The sequence below is a fragment of the Carettochelys insculpta genome, chromosome 3 (assembly GCF_033958435.1).
Source record: "Carettochelys insculpta isolate YL-2023 chromosome 3, ASM3395843v1, whole genome shotgun sequence".
Lineage (NCBI taxonomy): Eukaryota > Metazoa > Chordata > Testudines > Carettochelyidae > Carettochelys > Carettochelys insculpta.
The window spans coordinates 184,239,628-184,254,003 of NC_134139.1; the positions used below are offsets into that span (position 1 = coordinate 184,239,628).

The following is a 14,376-nucleotide window of genomic DNA, read 5'->3' on the forward strand; positions in this document are numbered from 1 at the left end:
TCAGGGCTTTTTCTCTGCCAAAATGCCATGGAATGGCATTTCAGCACCTTTTTCCTGGTGCCACCATTTTGGAAGGCGGCTAGGCAGCTCTGAGCCACATATAGCTCATCCAATACACTCCCCAGCAGTGTGGGGGTGGAGAAATGTAGCTCATTAGAGCCGCACACATGAAGCTCCCTTCCCACCACTCCGTACATATGCAGTTCCAGCTGGGAGCCCCTCCTGCAGCCCTGGCACAGTCCCAGAGGCCCAATGCGGTCCCAAAGGCCAAACACAGATCTAGACGGTGCAGCCTCTGCAGCTCTAGTTGTCTAGGTGGCAGGTCGGTAAGTTGCCGAAATTCACTTGGAGGGAGGTCTGGGAGTACCTGGCATTGGGAAGGGCGACGGCATTCACTTGGGGTTGGGGTCTGGAGGAGTCCTGGGTTGGCGGGGGGGTAAGTTTGGAGCTGTGGGGCAGGGGCTAAAGCTTGGGGGCAGTTTGGAGATGCAAAGGGTTAGGTTGCCTAGGAGTGGCGGGTGGGGCTTGGGGCCTGTGAGGGGTTTAACCAACTGGGGGCGGGGGGAGGGAGTTGGAGACCATGCAGAGGTTAAACCTGGGGGGGGGCAGTTTGGACCTGTGAGTGGGGGTGAAGCCTGGAAAAGGGAGGGGCAGTTTAAGGCTGCAAGAGCTTTAAGTCTGGGGGCAGCGGTGGAGGGTAAGCCCCAGTGGGGGGATGGCTACAGTTTGGGGCTTGACTCCCGAGACCTTTTTTCCCCTAGGAAAAAAAGCCCTCTCTGAGGCTACATCTACAATATAAGATAAATTTGAATTTAAGGCAGTTAGCTCAATTGTACCAAGTGACTGCCTTTACCATTAGCTCGATCTAAGGAGCAGTAATATCGATAGCTTATCATCGGAACCGTGTGGGTGTAGCACCAAGTTTGAATTTAACAGTTCGAATGAAGGCTAGAGGTTGACTGGCACTGCTGCACCTGGCTCCTGGCTGCCCCCCACTCCCAGGAACCAGGATACTGACCAGCACAGCAGCTGGCTCCCTGCTGTGCCTGGCTCCAGGCTCCCCCGAGCCAGGAACAGCAGCACTGGTCAGTTTCCTAGCTCCCCCATGCTGTGGGGACCCTGGAACCAGGTAACAAGGTCCAGCAGTGGAGGTGCAGCAGGGCCCAGGAGGGGGGCACAGAATGGAGGGCTGAGGGAACTCTGGGATGGGCTCCCACAACACACTACTGCAACAGTCGATGTTTGGCCACTCTAACTCAACTTTGTGTGGACTTTGTGGAAAGTGAGAATACTCAAAATCGAGCTTATAAAACCCACTGCTATAAAATCAAATTCCATAAAATTGAATTTATCTGGTAGTGTAGACACAGCCTGAGGTGCATACTTGTATGCTGTGCCACTTAAGTGTATGTGGTCATATGACATAAAAGTTTGACAGCTGTTGTAACCTTCAATATCATAGCCACGAAGTGAGCCTCTAAGGAGAAGAGCCTGACCCAAGTAGAACTGAGCATCTCTGGATGGTGACAAGAGTCAACTTTTGCTAATTTATCAATAAGTCCAGGGTTCACAGGACCAAATAAATGCTTACTCTTGCCTGGGCCTTTGACCAGTCCCTCAGTCACTTAGTCATCAAGGTAACAGTAGACTCAAACATCTTGCCTTCTGAGTGAGATTGCTACCACTACCATGCATTTTGTGAAAAACCTGACCATACTGCAAAGGGAGGACAGTAGACTGGTGATTCTTCCGATGTAAAATGAATCTGAGCAATCTTCTGTGGCCCGGGAAAATATAGAAGTGGAAGCAGGTTTCAAGTCAAGGATAGCCTACCAATCTCCTGGATCTGGGGAGGAATATGGCAGCCATGGAAACCATATGGAACCTCAGTTTCTTGAACAAACTGTTGAGGAAATACAGGTCTGGGGTAGGCCAAAGATCCCCTTTAGACTTTGGGGACAAGAAATACTAAAAGTAAAACCTACTAAGTTTGGGGGAGGGATTGCTCAGTTGTTTGAGCATTGACCTGCCACATTCAGGGCTGTGAGTTCAGTCTTGAGGGGGCCATTCAGGGATCTGGGGCACATAGATTAAAAAAAAAAAAAAAAAGGCGGGGGGGGTGGGGGGGGATGGTGCTTGGTCCTGCCAAGAGGACATTGGACTGGACTCAAATGACATCCTGAGGTCCCTTCCAGTTCTGAGAGGTGTGTGAAATGTGTGATGTGCATGGGAGGCACTTCCATGAGAGCCCCCCTACGTGAAGGAGGATTTGCACCACCTGTACTAGAAGTTAATCAAAAGAAAGGTCATTGAAGAGTGATGGAAATGGGGTAGTGAAAAGGGAGTGGAAGAAAACTGAAGGCTGTAACCTTCATCTATCATAGTCAGCATCCAACAGCCTGAGGTTATGAGGGAGCATGCCAAACTGAAGTAAGAAAAAAGGTTTGAGAAAACAAAAAGGCGGGTTGAGGGAGCAGAATCTGTTATTGGAAACTGCTACAATACCCTCGGGACCCCCTCCCAAAGTTCTATGTCAGGCATCCCAGATATCTGTGAAAATCCATTCATAAGGTTGAAGTAGAAGAGGTGGTTGCCTGCACGTACAAACAAACACTGTTCAGTATCTTAAACAGGTGTTGGCAATGTGCTGGATCCAAGAAGCTTATCAGTTGTTAAAGCCTGAGTACTTCATCAAAGGTACCAGGCTATCACAGAACAATAGGAATGAAAGGGACCCCAAGAAATTATCTCGTCCAACATCAGAAGTCCTGCTGCTGATGATGGCCCTTTTACTGGATTCAATGACACCTGAAAACATGGGTCAATCCCCAGTGTTGCCTGGAGAACTGGAGTAGGAGAGTAACCCAATACTTTCTGAAATCCACTACATCCCCCACAGTGTTTGTCCTGCCTTGGCTCTGGGTAGTACCACCTCTTAGACCACTGCTTGTTTCTCTCTCTTTTTTTTTTTCTTGCTTCTTCTTCAGCACCATTGAAAGAGAAGAATGCCAAGAAACCCATACTACAGGCCCCACTTTTCAGCCCTATAATTAGCTGGACCTCCCCCCACAACCTGTTGGAGGACCCCAGGAAGGGGATTTGGGGGGCAGGGGGGAGAGGGCATGTTCAGGAAGGAGGTGCTGGGAAGCTCCAGAGGGTACCACGAAGAGAGAGGAGTCATCAGAGAGAGGACCCTAGGAGGGTGCCTTATCAAGCTGGGAACTCACCGGCTGTCCCTGTTGCTACACTCAGGGCCTCTGTGCATTCCGATTGGCCCAGTGACATGGGGGGCATTCCCTCAGTGGCAGCAGTGGCAGAGGCTGCGCAGGAAAAAGCAGAGGGCTGGGGAGGTAGTAGAAACCACAGGGGAAGAGGGAGCCAATGGCTGTGCACCACTGCTTAAAAAAAGTCACGTCCCTCACACACATACTTTGCACACTCCAGCCATACTACATCAATGTAAAAGTACCCAGTGAAGAGTCAGTCTCTCTTTGCTCCTGTCTGAATGATGGACTTCCATCATGATAGACAGTAGCCCAACATCCTTGTGATTTTTCACATGAAATTTCAACTTGCAGCAAATTTGGCAACATTTTTGCACATGAGTATCACTCTCCTGAAGAGACTACACACAGCTGGAGTGTGGGTCACTCAATGGAATCAGCTTACTACAGAAAGCAAAGGACTAGAGGCCAAGCACATGCTAAACTACTGCGTGGGGGTGAGGGCGGGGGGCAGAGAAGGAGGGGTCTTAACAATATACACTACAGGTTGACTCCCTCTAATACAGACCCTCAGGACCTAACCTGTGCCGGACGAGAGAATCTGCCAAACTACAGGGAGGTCAATATTGTCTAGCAGCATTACCAACACGTTGACTACTAACTGGGCTCATAGAAGATATTTAGGGATAAACTACAGCTAAACAACAGCACAGAACACTGAAAGCCAGGGCTGGTAGCTATAAACAAATTTTATGGGAAAACTTGGCCACACCCATGATACCTTGTCATCATGCTGATTAGAGAGGTTGACCCTGTATCACTAAAAGAACAAACTTACAAACTAAAAGAACAAACAAACTTGTGGGGCCCTTGGATGATAAAGATATAAAAGGAGCGATCAAGGAAGACAGTGCCATTGCGGAGCGATTAAATGATTTCTTTGCTTCAGTCTTCACGGCTGAGGATGTTACAGAGGTTCCTAAATCTGAGCCAGCCTTTTTAGGCGACAAATCTGAGGAACTCACTCAGATTGAAGTGACATTAGAGGAGGTTTTGGAATTAATTGATAAGCTGAATAGTAACAAGTCTCCAGGACCAGATGGCATTCACCCAAGGGTTCTGAAAGAACTCAAATGTGAAATTGCGGAGTTATTAACAGTGGTTTGTAACCTATCCTTTAAATCCACTTTGGTACCAAATGACTGGAAGACGGCCAATATAACACCAATATTTAAAAAAGGCTCTAGAGGAGATCCTGGCAATTATAGACCGATAAGTTTAACATCAGTACCAGGTAAATTAGTAGAAACACTAGTAAAGAGTAAAATTGCAAGGCACATAGAAGAGCACGAATTGTTGGGCAAAAGTCAGCATGGTTTCTGCAGAGGGAAGTCGTGTCTGTCTAATCTATTAGAATTCTTTGAAGGGGTTAATAAACATGCGGACAAGGGGCACCCAGTGGACATAATATACCTAGATTTCCAAAAAGCCTTTGACACGGTCCCACACCAAAGGCTTTTATGTAAATTAGGTGGTCATGGGATAGGAGGAAAGGTCCTTTCATGGATCGGGAATTGGTTAAAAGACAGAAAACAAAGGGTTGGAATAAATGGTAAATTTTCACAATGGAGGGGGGTAACTAGTGGTGTTCCCCAGGGCTCAGTCCTGGGACCGATCCTGTTCAACTTGTTCATCAATGATCTAGAAAATGAGGTAAGCAGTGAGGTGGCAAAGTTTGCAGATGACACCAAGTTGTTCAGGACAGTCAAAAGCAAAAGGGATTGTGAAGAACTACAAAAAGATCTCAGCAAACTGAGCGCAGCAAAATGGCAAATGAAATTTAATGTGGGTAAGTGTAAGGTAATGCATGTTGGAAAAAATAACCCAAATTACACGTACTACATGATGGGGTCAAATTTAGCTACGACAGATCAGGAAAGGGATCTTGGAGTTATAGTGGATAGTTCTCTGAAGACATCCACGCAGTGTGCAGCGGCAGTTAGTAAGGCAAATAGGATGTTAGGAATTATTAAAAAAGGGATCGATAATAAGACAAAAGATATCATACTTCCCCTATATAAAACTATGGTACGCCCACATCTCGAGTACTGCGTGCAGATGTGGTCTCCTCACCTCAAAAAAGATATATTGGCATTAGAAAAGGTTCAGGAAAGGGCGACTAAGATGATTAGGGGCTTGGAAAGGGTCCCATATGGGGAGAGGCTAGAGAGACTGGGACTTTTCAGTTTGGAAAAGAGGCGATTGAGGGGCGATATGATAGAGGTATATAAAATCATAAATGGTGTGGAGAAAGTGAATATAGAAAAATTATTTACCTTTTCCCATAATACAAGAACTAGGGGACACCAAATGAAATTGATGGGTAGTAGGTTCAAAACTAATAAAAGGAAATTTTTCTTCACACAGCGCACAGTCAACCTGTGGAACTCCTTGCCCGAGGAGGCTGTGAAGGCCAGGACTCTATTAGGGTTTAAAAAAGAGCTTGATAAATTTTTGCAGGTTAGGTCCATAAATGGCTATTAGCCAGGGATAAAGTATGGTGCCCTAGCCTTCATAACAAGGGCAGGAGATGGATGGCAGGAGATAAATCACTTGTCTTCTGTTCTCCTTCTCTGGGGCACCTGGCATTGGCCACCGTCGGCAGATGGGATGCTGGGCTTGATGGACCTTTGGTCTGACCCAGTATGGCCATTCTTATGTTCTTATGTTCTTATGTTCTTAGATTAGAAATTAGAAAAATACTGCATGTAACTAAAATTACTAATAAAAGAGGAAAATTACAGAGTTGAATGCCTTCCTGAGGCAAGAAGAATTGTTCCAGCAACCATTATGGCCAGTAAGAAGGAAAAGGCCAGGCCCCTTATACCAGAGCATGAACACGTAGCACCAGAGAGCACGAGAAGGACATAACCGAGGGAAACATTTCCAGAACCTGTGCATGCAGCACACGTACAGCTAGCATGGAATGGACATGAACATGCATTTGAAGACAAAATATTCATTATAATTCACCACCAACTGCATTTATATATTAGAAGTAATTTCAAAACAGGCTCTGCACTAAGCAAGTCAGGTTCATCAGTATGTTCTTAGATCACCATCTACTGGAAGATGCATAAAATAATGAAAACAACTTCACCAGTAAATTAGTAATGGGTAGTAAATATCCTGGGGCAAAACATCAAGACAGTTATAGATCTTGTAAGCACAACAAATTCAAAGTCACGTTATCGCTTTTCCCAAAATTTGAACAGCTTCTTTTAAATACCATTCTCTATGTAAATCACAAAGATATCTAGGAGCCCAAATGTTATTACCAGATATGACTATTTAACATCTATAATGTAAATAACAACTGGATCTGATCACAGCAGTCAGAAACATGAATCTCCTAGGCAGAACCCAAGGTACTTCATGTAGAACAGGATAACAATGGGCATCCAAACTTTTGGCTCATTCTTAGAATGTTTTATTCCTCAATCCTCTTCACATACTATTAAGCCTTATGAAATAAGGGACCAGAAAACTTACTGGGACTCATCTTTATGAAAGGCTTAATTGCAAATGCTCCTCGTAATGCCCACATATGGAACTAAAATCAAGAAAATTAAAAAAAAAAAAAACCCACAATAAAAAGCTGTATCTACATATCATTAAAAAAACCTCAAAGCTCTGTGTTGGAGCTTGCAGTATCTGCTGTGCAACTCATGTACTGCAGAAGTTCAACAGATTGTGGTAACAGCTGGATGTATTTCATATAAACAAAGAGAAGCTGAGGTATTTAAATCATCTCACAAAAAAAGTCCAAACTGGAGAAAATATTTAATACCATTGTCCCTAAAGGCACCAATACATTGTGCAGAGCAATAACGGGTGATAATAAATCTTACCCATGAAAGCTCATGACCTAATTAATTTGTTAGTCTCTAAGGTGCTACAGGATTGCTAGTTATTTAAGAAAGAATAGTAAGTCTGTTAATTCAACAGCTCTAAAACAAATGAGAAAGACATTTATTCACAACTCATATAAAGAAAATTACGTAGATGTAAACATAGATAGAAGAATTACCCTTTTCTAATTCACTGGCCTATACAAGGGGCCCAAAGCCTAATGGGCTTCAGCCCTTGGAGCTGGAGGCCTGTAACTTGAGCCCCACTGCCCATGATGGAAGCCCACAGGCTTTGGCCCTGGTTGGTGGGGTAACTCTTTGGCCAGGGACCCCACTAAGTCGAAGCCAGCAGTAGTGATGACATGAAAATGGGGTGGCAACCCACTGTTTGAGAAGTGCTGTCCTAGATGCACAGTATTAAAATCAGGTCAGTTCATGAACTACATGCCATTAACCAAAAAGAAGTCCACCACCTACACATGTACCTGAAAGTAGGCAAAATTAGAGCAGATACAGATATCAGTTCTGGCTCTCAAATGCAGATACTAGTTGGACAGACAGAGCACTCCGTCCTATAAAATTAATCCATGAGTGCTTTTTAAAGACATGTTTTTTAAGACTTCACCGAACACTTTACACCCTATGTTGGAAGAGAGAGGCAACACTTAACGTTAGTACTTAATGATTAATAAACTGTTTCCAAAACCAGGAAGAAGTTGAGTTCTTTGTGTTCACAATTCCAGATCTGCTGCTCTTCAAACTGTAAGCTGATGCCTTTTCATCATTAATTAAACAAGTCCAATACACTGTGTAGTTGAAATAATAATGACTACTTTGAATTTTCATGTGGGGAAGCTAAGTGGCCCAATGCTGGAACTATTGTACTGGGACAAAAATAAAGTTACACTATAGTTAGGTCTATTGCAGTAAATTCCATTTTTATAAGACTAAGACAAATTGTGTTAGTGACAGCACAGTTTTTTGATACTGTCGTTCGAAAAGCAAACCCTCCTCAAAAGTCACTTTACACAAAAGTAGTATCACTTTACAGGGGTAAAACAATAATGCATTAGCCTACTTCACCACATAGTCCACAAAACTATACCTTGAAAGGCAACATGCTCGACTGATGTGTTTTGAAATAGTGTTTCAGTTTTACCTAAATCCGTTTCTTTTATTCTTTTCACACTTAGGACTTCGTCCACTACATACTGTTTTCAATACTTTCAACTTCTAAGTCACTCCAACACCACCACTGTTTTTCAGTTGAAAGGCCCTTCATTTCAAAGCTACAGAAGATACTGAAATTAGAGCATCAGTAAAAAGGGATCCCTGTCAACAAGCAAACAAATACTAATAGCTAAAATAACATATCAAAAACATCACTCAATCCCCAGAAAAATCTAAACTCTTGATGAAAATAATTATGAGGTACCTGGTCTCTTTGATCCCATTCTCCTTGTTGTCTGAGAGACGGGATTCCCCAGATGGTCAGTTTTCCTGAGAAGTGGATAGCCGCCAGAAGAGTTCCATCTGGAGAGAGGCTCATTTTGAAAACTCCATCCTGCCCGACCAGTTTAATGGAGAGAGAGGGGAAAAAAAAAAAAAAAACAACTAAAACTTATCGTAAGAATAGACTACATTTAGTTCAGCAATACAGAGTAACTTTTCCTTTTATTTGTATGGATGTTTTAAATTTTCAAATATCTAACATATTGTAAAATTGAAATATTTCATTTTCAAATGTAAATAAAGAATATCAAATAAAGTTTAATAATACAGGTAGAAAGTATTCTATATATCTTAATTACTGAACATCTACATTTGTTAATTTCAGGAGTAGAGTGGTCCATAAGATACAGCAGGTAACATGAAAAAGTTCTGTAGTCTTTTGACTACAGTTATTATTAAAAAAAAGAGGAAAAAGACAGTTCTTTTACTTACTGTTTTACAGATTAGAGTTACAATGGGGTGGATGCAAAAACTCTTTAATCAAAATAAGCACATCTGAATCAGATATTAATATAAATTGAATGTATTTTTCTTTAAATTAAATGAAATTATGATAACTTGTTAAAACCTAAAAACAAGCTATAATCTTCAAATAATTTACATTACATAAAAATAATAATATTCTAACATTATGTGTTGGCTACGGAAATTAGGGCAAACTTAAACCACTAAAATCATGCAAAATCACTGGCTAAGCACCTGGAACTGGAGACTCCTTGAAGTGCTAAACTAGCTGAGAAACCAAATCAGCAGTTGAAAATATAGGAAAGCTTGTTTTCCTCTTCCAAGTTATAAATAAAAAATGTGCGTGATCATAAGGTCTACTAGTTTTAATATCTTGAAAGACATAGTGACCAAATATCATCAGCTCCGTTCACTAAACTATAACAAACAACACTTTGTTTAATAAATCAGTTAATTTTAAAAGCAAAATCCAAATTGCTAATTTTTTTCTTGAGTATTCCACATGCTTAAGTGATTTTATTTAATTTAAAAAAAATGCTTGAGGCATTTTTACTTGATTTCCATCCAAGTACAATCTGATACAAGTCACAAGCAAAAAGTTCCACTAGCCATCACCTACAGTCCTCAGCTAAAACCTCTACAGCGCATCATCAGGGATCTACAACCCATCCTGGACAATGATGCCACACTTTCACAGGCCTTGGGAGGCAGACCTATCATTGCCCACAGACAACCTGCCAACCTGAAGCAAATCCTAACCAGCAACTATACACCGCACCACAGTCACTCTATCTCAGGGACCCATCCATGCAACAAACCTCGTTGCCATCTCTGCCCACATATACACACCAGCAACATCATTACAGGACCTAACCAGATCAGCCACACCATCGTGGGCTCATTCAGCTGCACATCTACCAATGTAATTTATGCCATCATGTGCCAGCAATGCCCCTCTGCCATATACATCGGACAAACTGGACAGTCTCTACGTAAAAGAATAAATGCACACAAATCAGACATCAGAAATGGCAATATACAAAAACCTATAGGAGAGCACTTCAATCTCCCAGGACACACAGTAGCAGATTTAAAAGTAGCTATCCTGCAGCAAAGAAATTTCAAGACCAGACTCCAAAGAGAAATTGCTGAGCTACAGTTCATCTGCAAATTCAATACCCTCAGCTCAGGATTAAACAAAGACTGTGAATGGCTGGCTAAATACAAAAGCAGCTTCCCCTCTCTTGGAGTTCACACCTCCAGATCTACTGATGACAATACAACTCAGCCTTCCTGACTGAGCTAACCTCGTTATCCCCAGCCTTGCTCTGGCCTATTTATACCTGGCCTTGCAGATTTCCAGGACCAGCATCTGAAGAAGTGAGTTAACTCACGAAAGCTCATGCTCTAAACTTTTCTGTTAGTCTATAAGGTGCCACAGGACCCTTCGTTGCTGCTACAGATCCAGACTAACATGGCTACCCCTCTGATACTTAACCAAAAAGTTATGTTAAGTCATCCAATAAATAAATAATGCATCATTCACAGTTTTCTAACACAAAATTATAAAAATTAAGGACCTGAATAAACTCGTTAAGCCATATAATTACTTAAATAAATGTGTATAAATTAAATGGCAGAAAAATGTATTAAGACTGCTATGTTATAGCTCATGTCTTTTCAGAATGGCAAGGTTAGCAAAACTCAAAACTTTTGAAAAACATGAAATAGAGAGTTAAAGTAGCATAACTTCTGGTGCTAGTTTTGGCCATTTAAGAATTATCTGAAGGCCACTTCAGTTGCACTCACTGTGTTACATGTAGAGGTACAGAATGTTAGAAAAATAAATTTGAGCAGCTAGAAAGAGATTAGAGTGTGATATAAGGAGATCTGGGGATCGGTTTGAAAAGCGCCATAGAGGAGATCTGGGTCCGAACAAAACAAGCTCTTAAAAAACAAAAAAGGCAATAGAAAGCTTTCCAGACCCCTTAATCTCCAAAGGAAAGGGTTTTATATTCATCAAAGAAACATCCTCTTATTAAGTTTGGAACCTAATAATCTCAGTCAGCGTTGACCGCTCTTGCAATATCATATTGTGTCTTGGGATATTTGTTTTAAAAAAAAAAAAAAAGCTCCATGATCCCAGAATCAAGAATTTTTGTGAGAATTTCAGCTTTTACATTAAATAAGTCCACCATCACAATATTCTAACCTCGAAGGTTATTTCAAGTATCTTGAATACCCTACAAGCTCAAAAATTAGAATACAAAACAAGTATCTAGCATTTAAAAAATAAATAAATACATACATACATACATACATAATCACTGTTTTAAAATACATCCCACTTTTGCAGAGACAGTCCTATTACTTTTTGGGATTAGCAATACCACATAATTCAGGACAGCAACAGTGACACTGGCTAGAAACTGATGGAAATGAAAGTGTGACTGAATTTCCCTTTTTCACACACACAAATTTCATCTGCTAGAGAGCACGTTAGCAACACAATTCAATTTTTTTCCAGTTAAAGAATAGGTTAAAGGACTAAATGGTCAGTTTTCTCAGTAGACAGAGGCAAACTGGGAGAGAGGAGATGTCCCCTGGGAATCTGGACTGGGACCACTGAGGTTCAATACATTCATAAAATGATCTAGGAAAAAGGGGTAAGGAGCGAGGTGGCATTTTGTTCCCAGGCAGTTTCCTTGCCATGCATACTGAGGATCTGCGCAATATTCTGTGTAGCCTAATTCCAAGGCAATTATAATTTTGTATATTTATCATCAACAGAGCCAGGAGTTTGAAAAACATGATGAACCCAGCAGGTTATGTTCATTACACATATTACTGAAGATTCTGGGCACCATTCCTTCTTGTCCTGTCATCAGGAGCTACAGAGAACTTCAGCCCCTCCTCCGTGTAACATCCTTTTAGGTATTTGAAACTCAGTTACATTCCTCTTTCACATAAGCTCAAATCTAAGTGAATAACAGCGCTACTAATGTCAAGGAAGAACATATTACCTGTTCTGTTCCTTGTCTGTTGTAAAATCTGAAATTCATAATCCTGAATAATCCACTTCTCTTTGCCTGTTAAAACAGGATTATAGCACATATTTTAAGATTAAAGACAGTCTTGGATTACATAGTAAAATCTACATCAAATTCAGTGAATAATGAAACAACTGCATAAAAAAATACATTACTTCGCAATATTCTCTCAGCCCTATGAAAATTTAAAAATACTCAATGATTATTTTATTCATGTATCAAAACATAAATTCGTGTAACTGTTGCAACAGGTAAAATTTGCTTATGACTGACTTTGATTATGTATGCATGTTTCCATAAAAAAATCACCACCGGCTTACAACTAAATTATATCATAGTAGGACATTAAATTCACATTGCCAAGTATACATACACACATTAGACCTTTTCATATGTAGTAAGCAAAACTGCTACAAGTTAATTACAAATTAATTTCAGTGTACCAGTCTAAAATACACCAACTAAACTACAGAGTGTCTTATTATGCCAGCGCAAGTTTTATGTAGGCTACAAGTCCAAAAAGAGGGTTAAAATTATGCTTATTTCAGCTGAATTACAACAGACTAAAATATCTTCAACATATACAGGAGAAAAATAACCTAATCCTTCACTGGGACTCCTAACTGCTCTGCCATACAAATAATAGTTCTAAGACAGCAAGGAAAACTTGGATGAGATCTATTTTTATAAATGACATTTGACAGTTATATTCCTGTCTTCATAAAATGAACCTTGTATCATCTTTTCAAATATTTTGCTCAGGATTGATTCCAGGCTACAGCTTTCTGTTGCTCAGGCCATCATCCTGCCTGAATCCTGGCTAAACGGTGTTACTTTCTGCAATACGGAAACCATGCTCTGGTTTTGGAAAAGAAAGCCAACCATATAAAAGTTACTCTTCATGTAATCAGAGTCACTGTAATGTTCATCCAAAAGCAAAATGAGGACTCTGTAGCTACTTACTGTCCCCATATCATCTTCGTAACTAGTGACTTGTTTATAATGCGGAGATCCAGAAAGAACTCTCCAAGCAGATATCCCACATCTACTTGCTTTAGATACTTCATCTTCATCTGTTTCACAGCCACCTACAAGCAAAAGCCTATAAACACAAAAACTTTCATTACTGAATGCAGGTTTCTCCTTTGTTTTGTCTACTGCAGGAATCCTAATATACAATTTATAATTAATTTAAACAGTAGCATAACTGTTTTACCTGAAATGAATAAAACCAGTTCATTAAAATAGAACCTAAAAGCCCCAACTAAAAACAAGCCCACTACGCACAATCACCCTGGGCTCTTTTGCCCAGCTGTCAGCCTCAATCTCCCCATAACATCCACACAAAGAACAAAAACTAAAAACCCTCAGACTTGGGTCTGGAGGAACTTTAAAGTAGGTCAACTTACTTGATTGCAGATGAGAATTAAAACCTGAATTCCACTTTAACTCAGGCTGGAACCTTTGTACTTTGTGGTAATGACACAGGCTAACTCACATGAGTGAAGCTAGGACCCAAGCAAAATCACTGAAGCGTTGGGGGTCCACTTATGTCCTTCCCACAAAGAAGAGAGAAGTTCACCCTCAATTGGCTGGGATAACATCTAAAGTATCCCTTCAAAAAGAACCATAGGATATGGACCCAGGATCACAGACAAGCGCAGAATGAATGAGGATGCAAGTAAGAACAAGTAACGCTTTACAACTGGGACACTCAGACCCTGGCTGAGTAAACTCAGGTACCAATCACTGAGGTTAACTGTGTAGTATAGACATAGCCTCAGACTGGAATCCCACTGTTTGCCCCCAAACACTCTGTAATCTAAACAGAGAGAGGGGAAAAAAATAGTATTTCTTTTTTTTTTTTTTTAATCCATTATCCACATTTTAGAGAAAAGAAATGGAAAGACAGATTTGGTTTTAAGCATGTGCTTAAATGAGATGAATCATAACTTGAAGACAAGTCAAACCAGTCTTTTTTCAGGAACAAGGTCTAGCTGACTCCCTTTGTATCTCCTCAGCACGCTTTGTGGAGGTGGGCATCACACCCCTATGTCCCCAGTTTCATCCCAACTTACACCCACAAAATGATCCTTCCCTCTCCATGCTAAATCATCTTTGTTAGATTTCAAGTGACGTCAATCAAGTCCAGCAAACATGAACTGGGCCCAATATATGAATCATTTATATAATCTGATACATTTTTCCCATCTT

At 41.0% G+C, this 14,376-nt stretch overlaps 1 protein-coding gene across 2 annotated transcripts in view; it reads right to left on the bottom strand.

Moving 5' to 3' along the window:
• NBAS (NBAS subunit of NRZ tethering complex) overlaps nucleotides 1-14,376 on the bottom strand; it is a 353,016-nt gene that overhangs the window by 310,498 nt on the left and 28,142 nt on the right. For both annotated transcript variants that reach the window (XM_074991286.1, XM_074991287.1), the window contains exons 10-12: nucleotides 13,126-13,264; nucleotides 12,136-12,201; nucleotides 8,571-8,699 (exon numbers count right to left, since the gene is read on the bottom strand). In XM_074991286.1, the coding sequence (XP_074847387.1) occupies nucleotides 8,571-8,699; nucleotides 12,136-12,201; nucleotides 13,126-13,264 (334 nt within the window). The remainder of the gene's footprint in view (nucleotides 1-8,570; nucleotides 8,700-12,135; nucleotides 12,202-13,125; nucleotides 13,265-14,376) is intronic.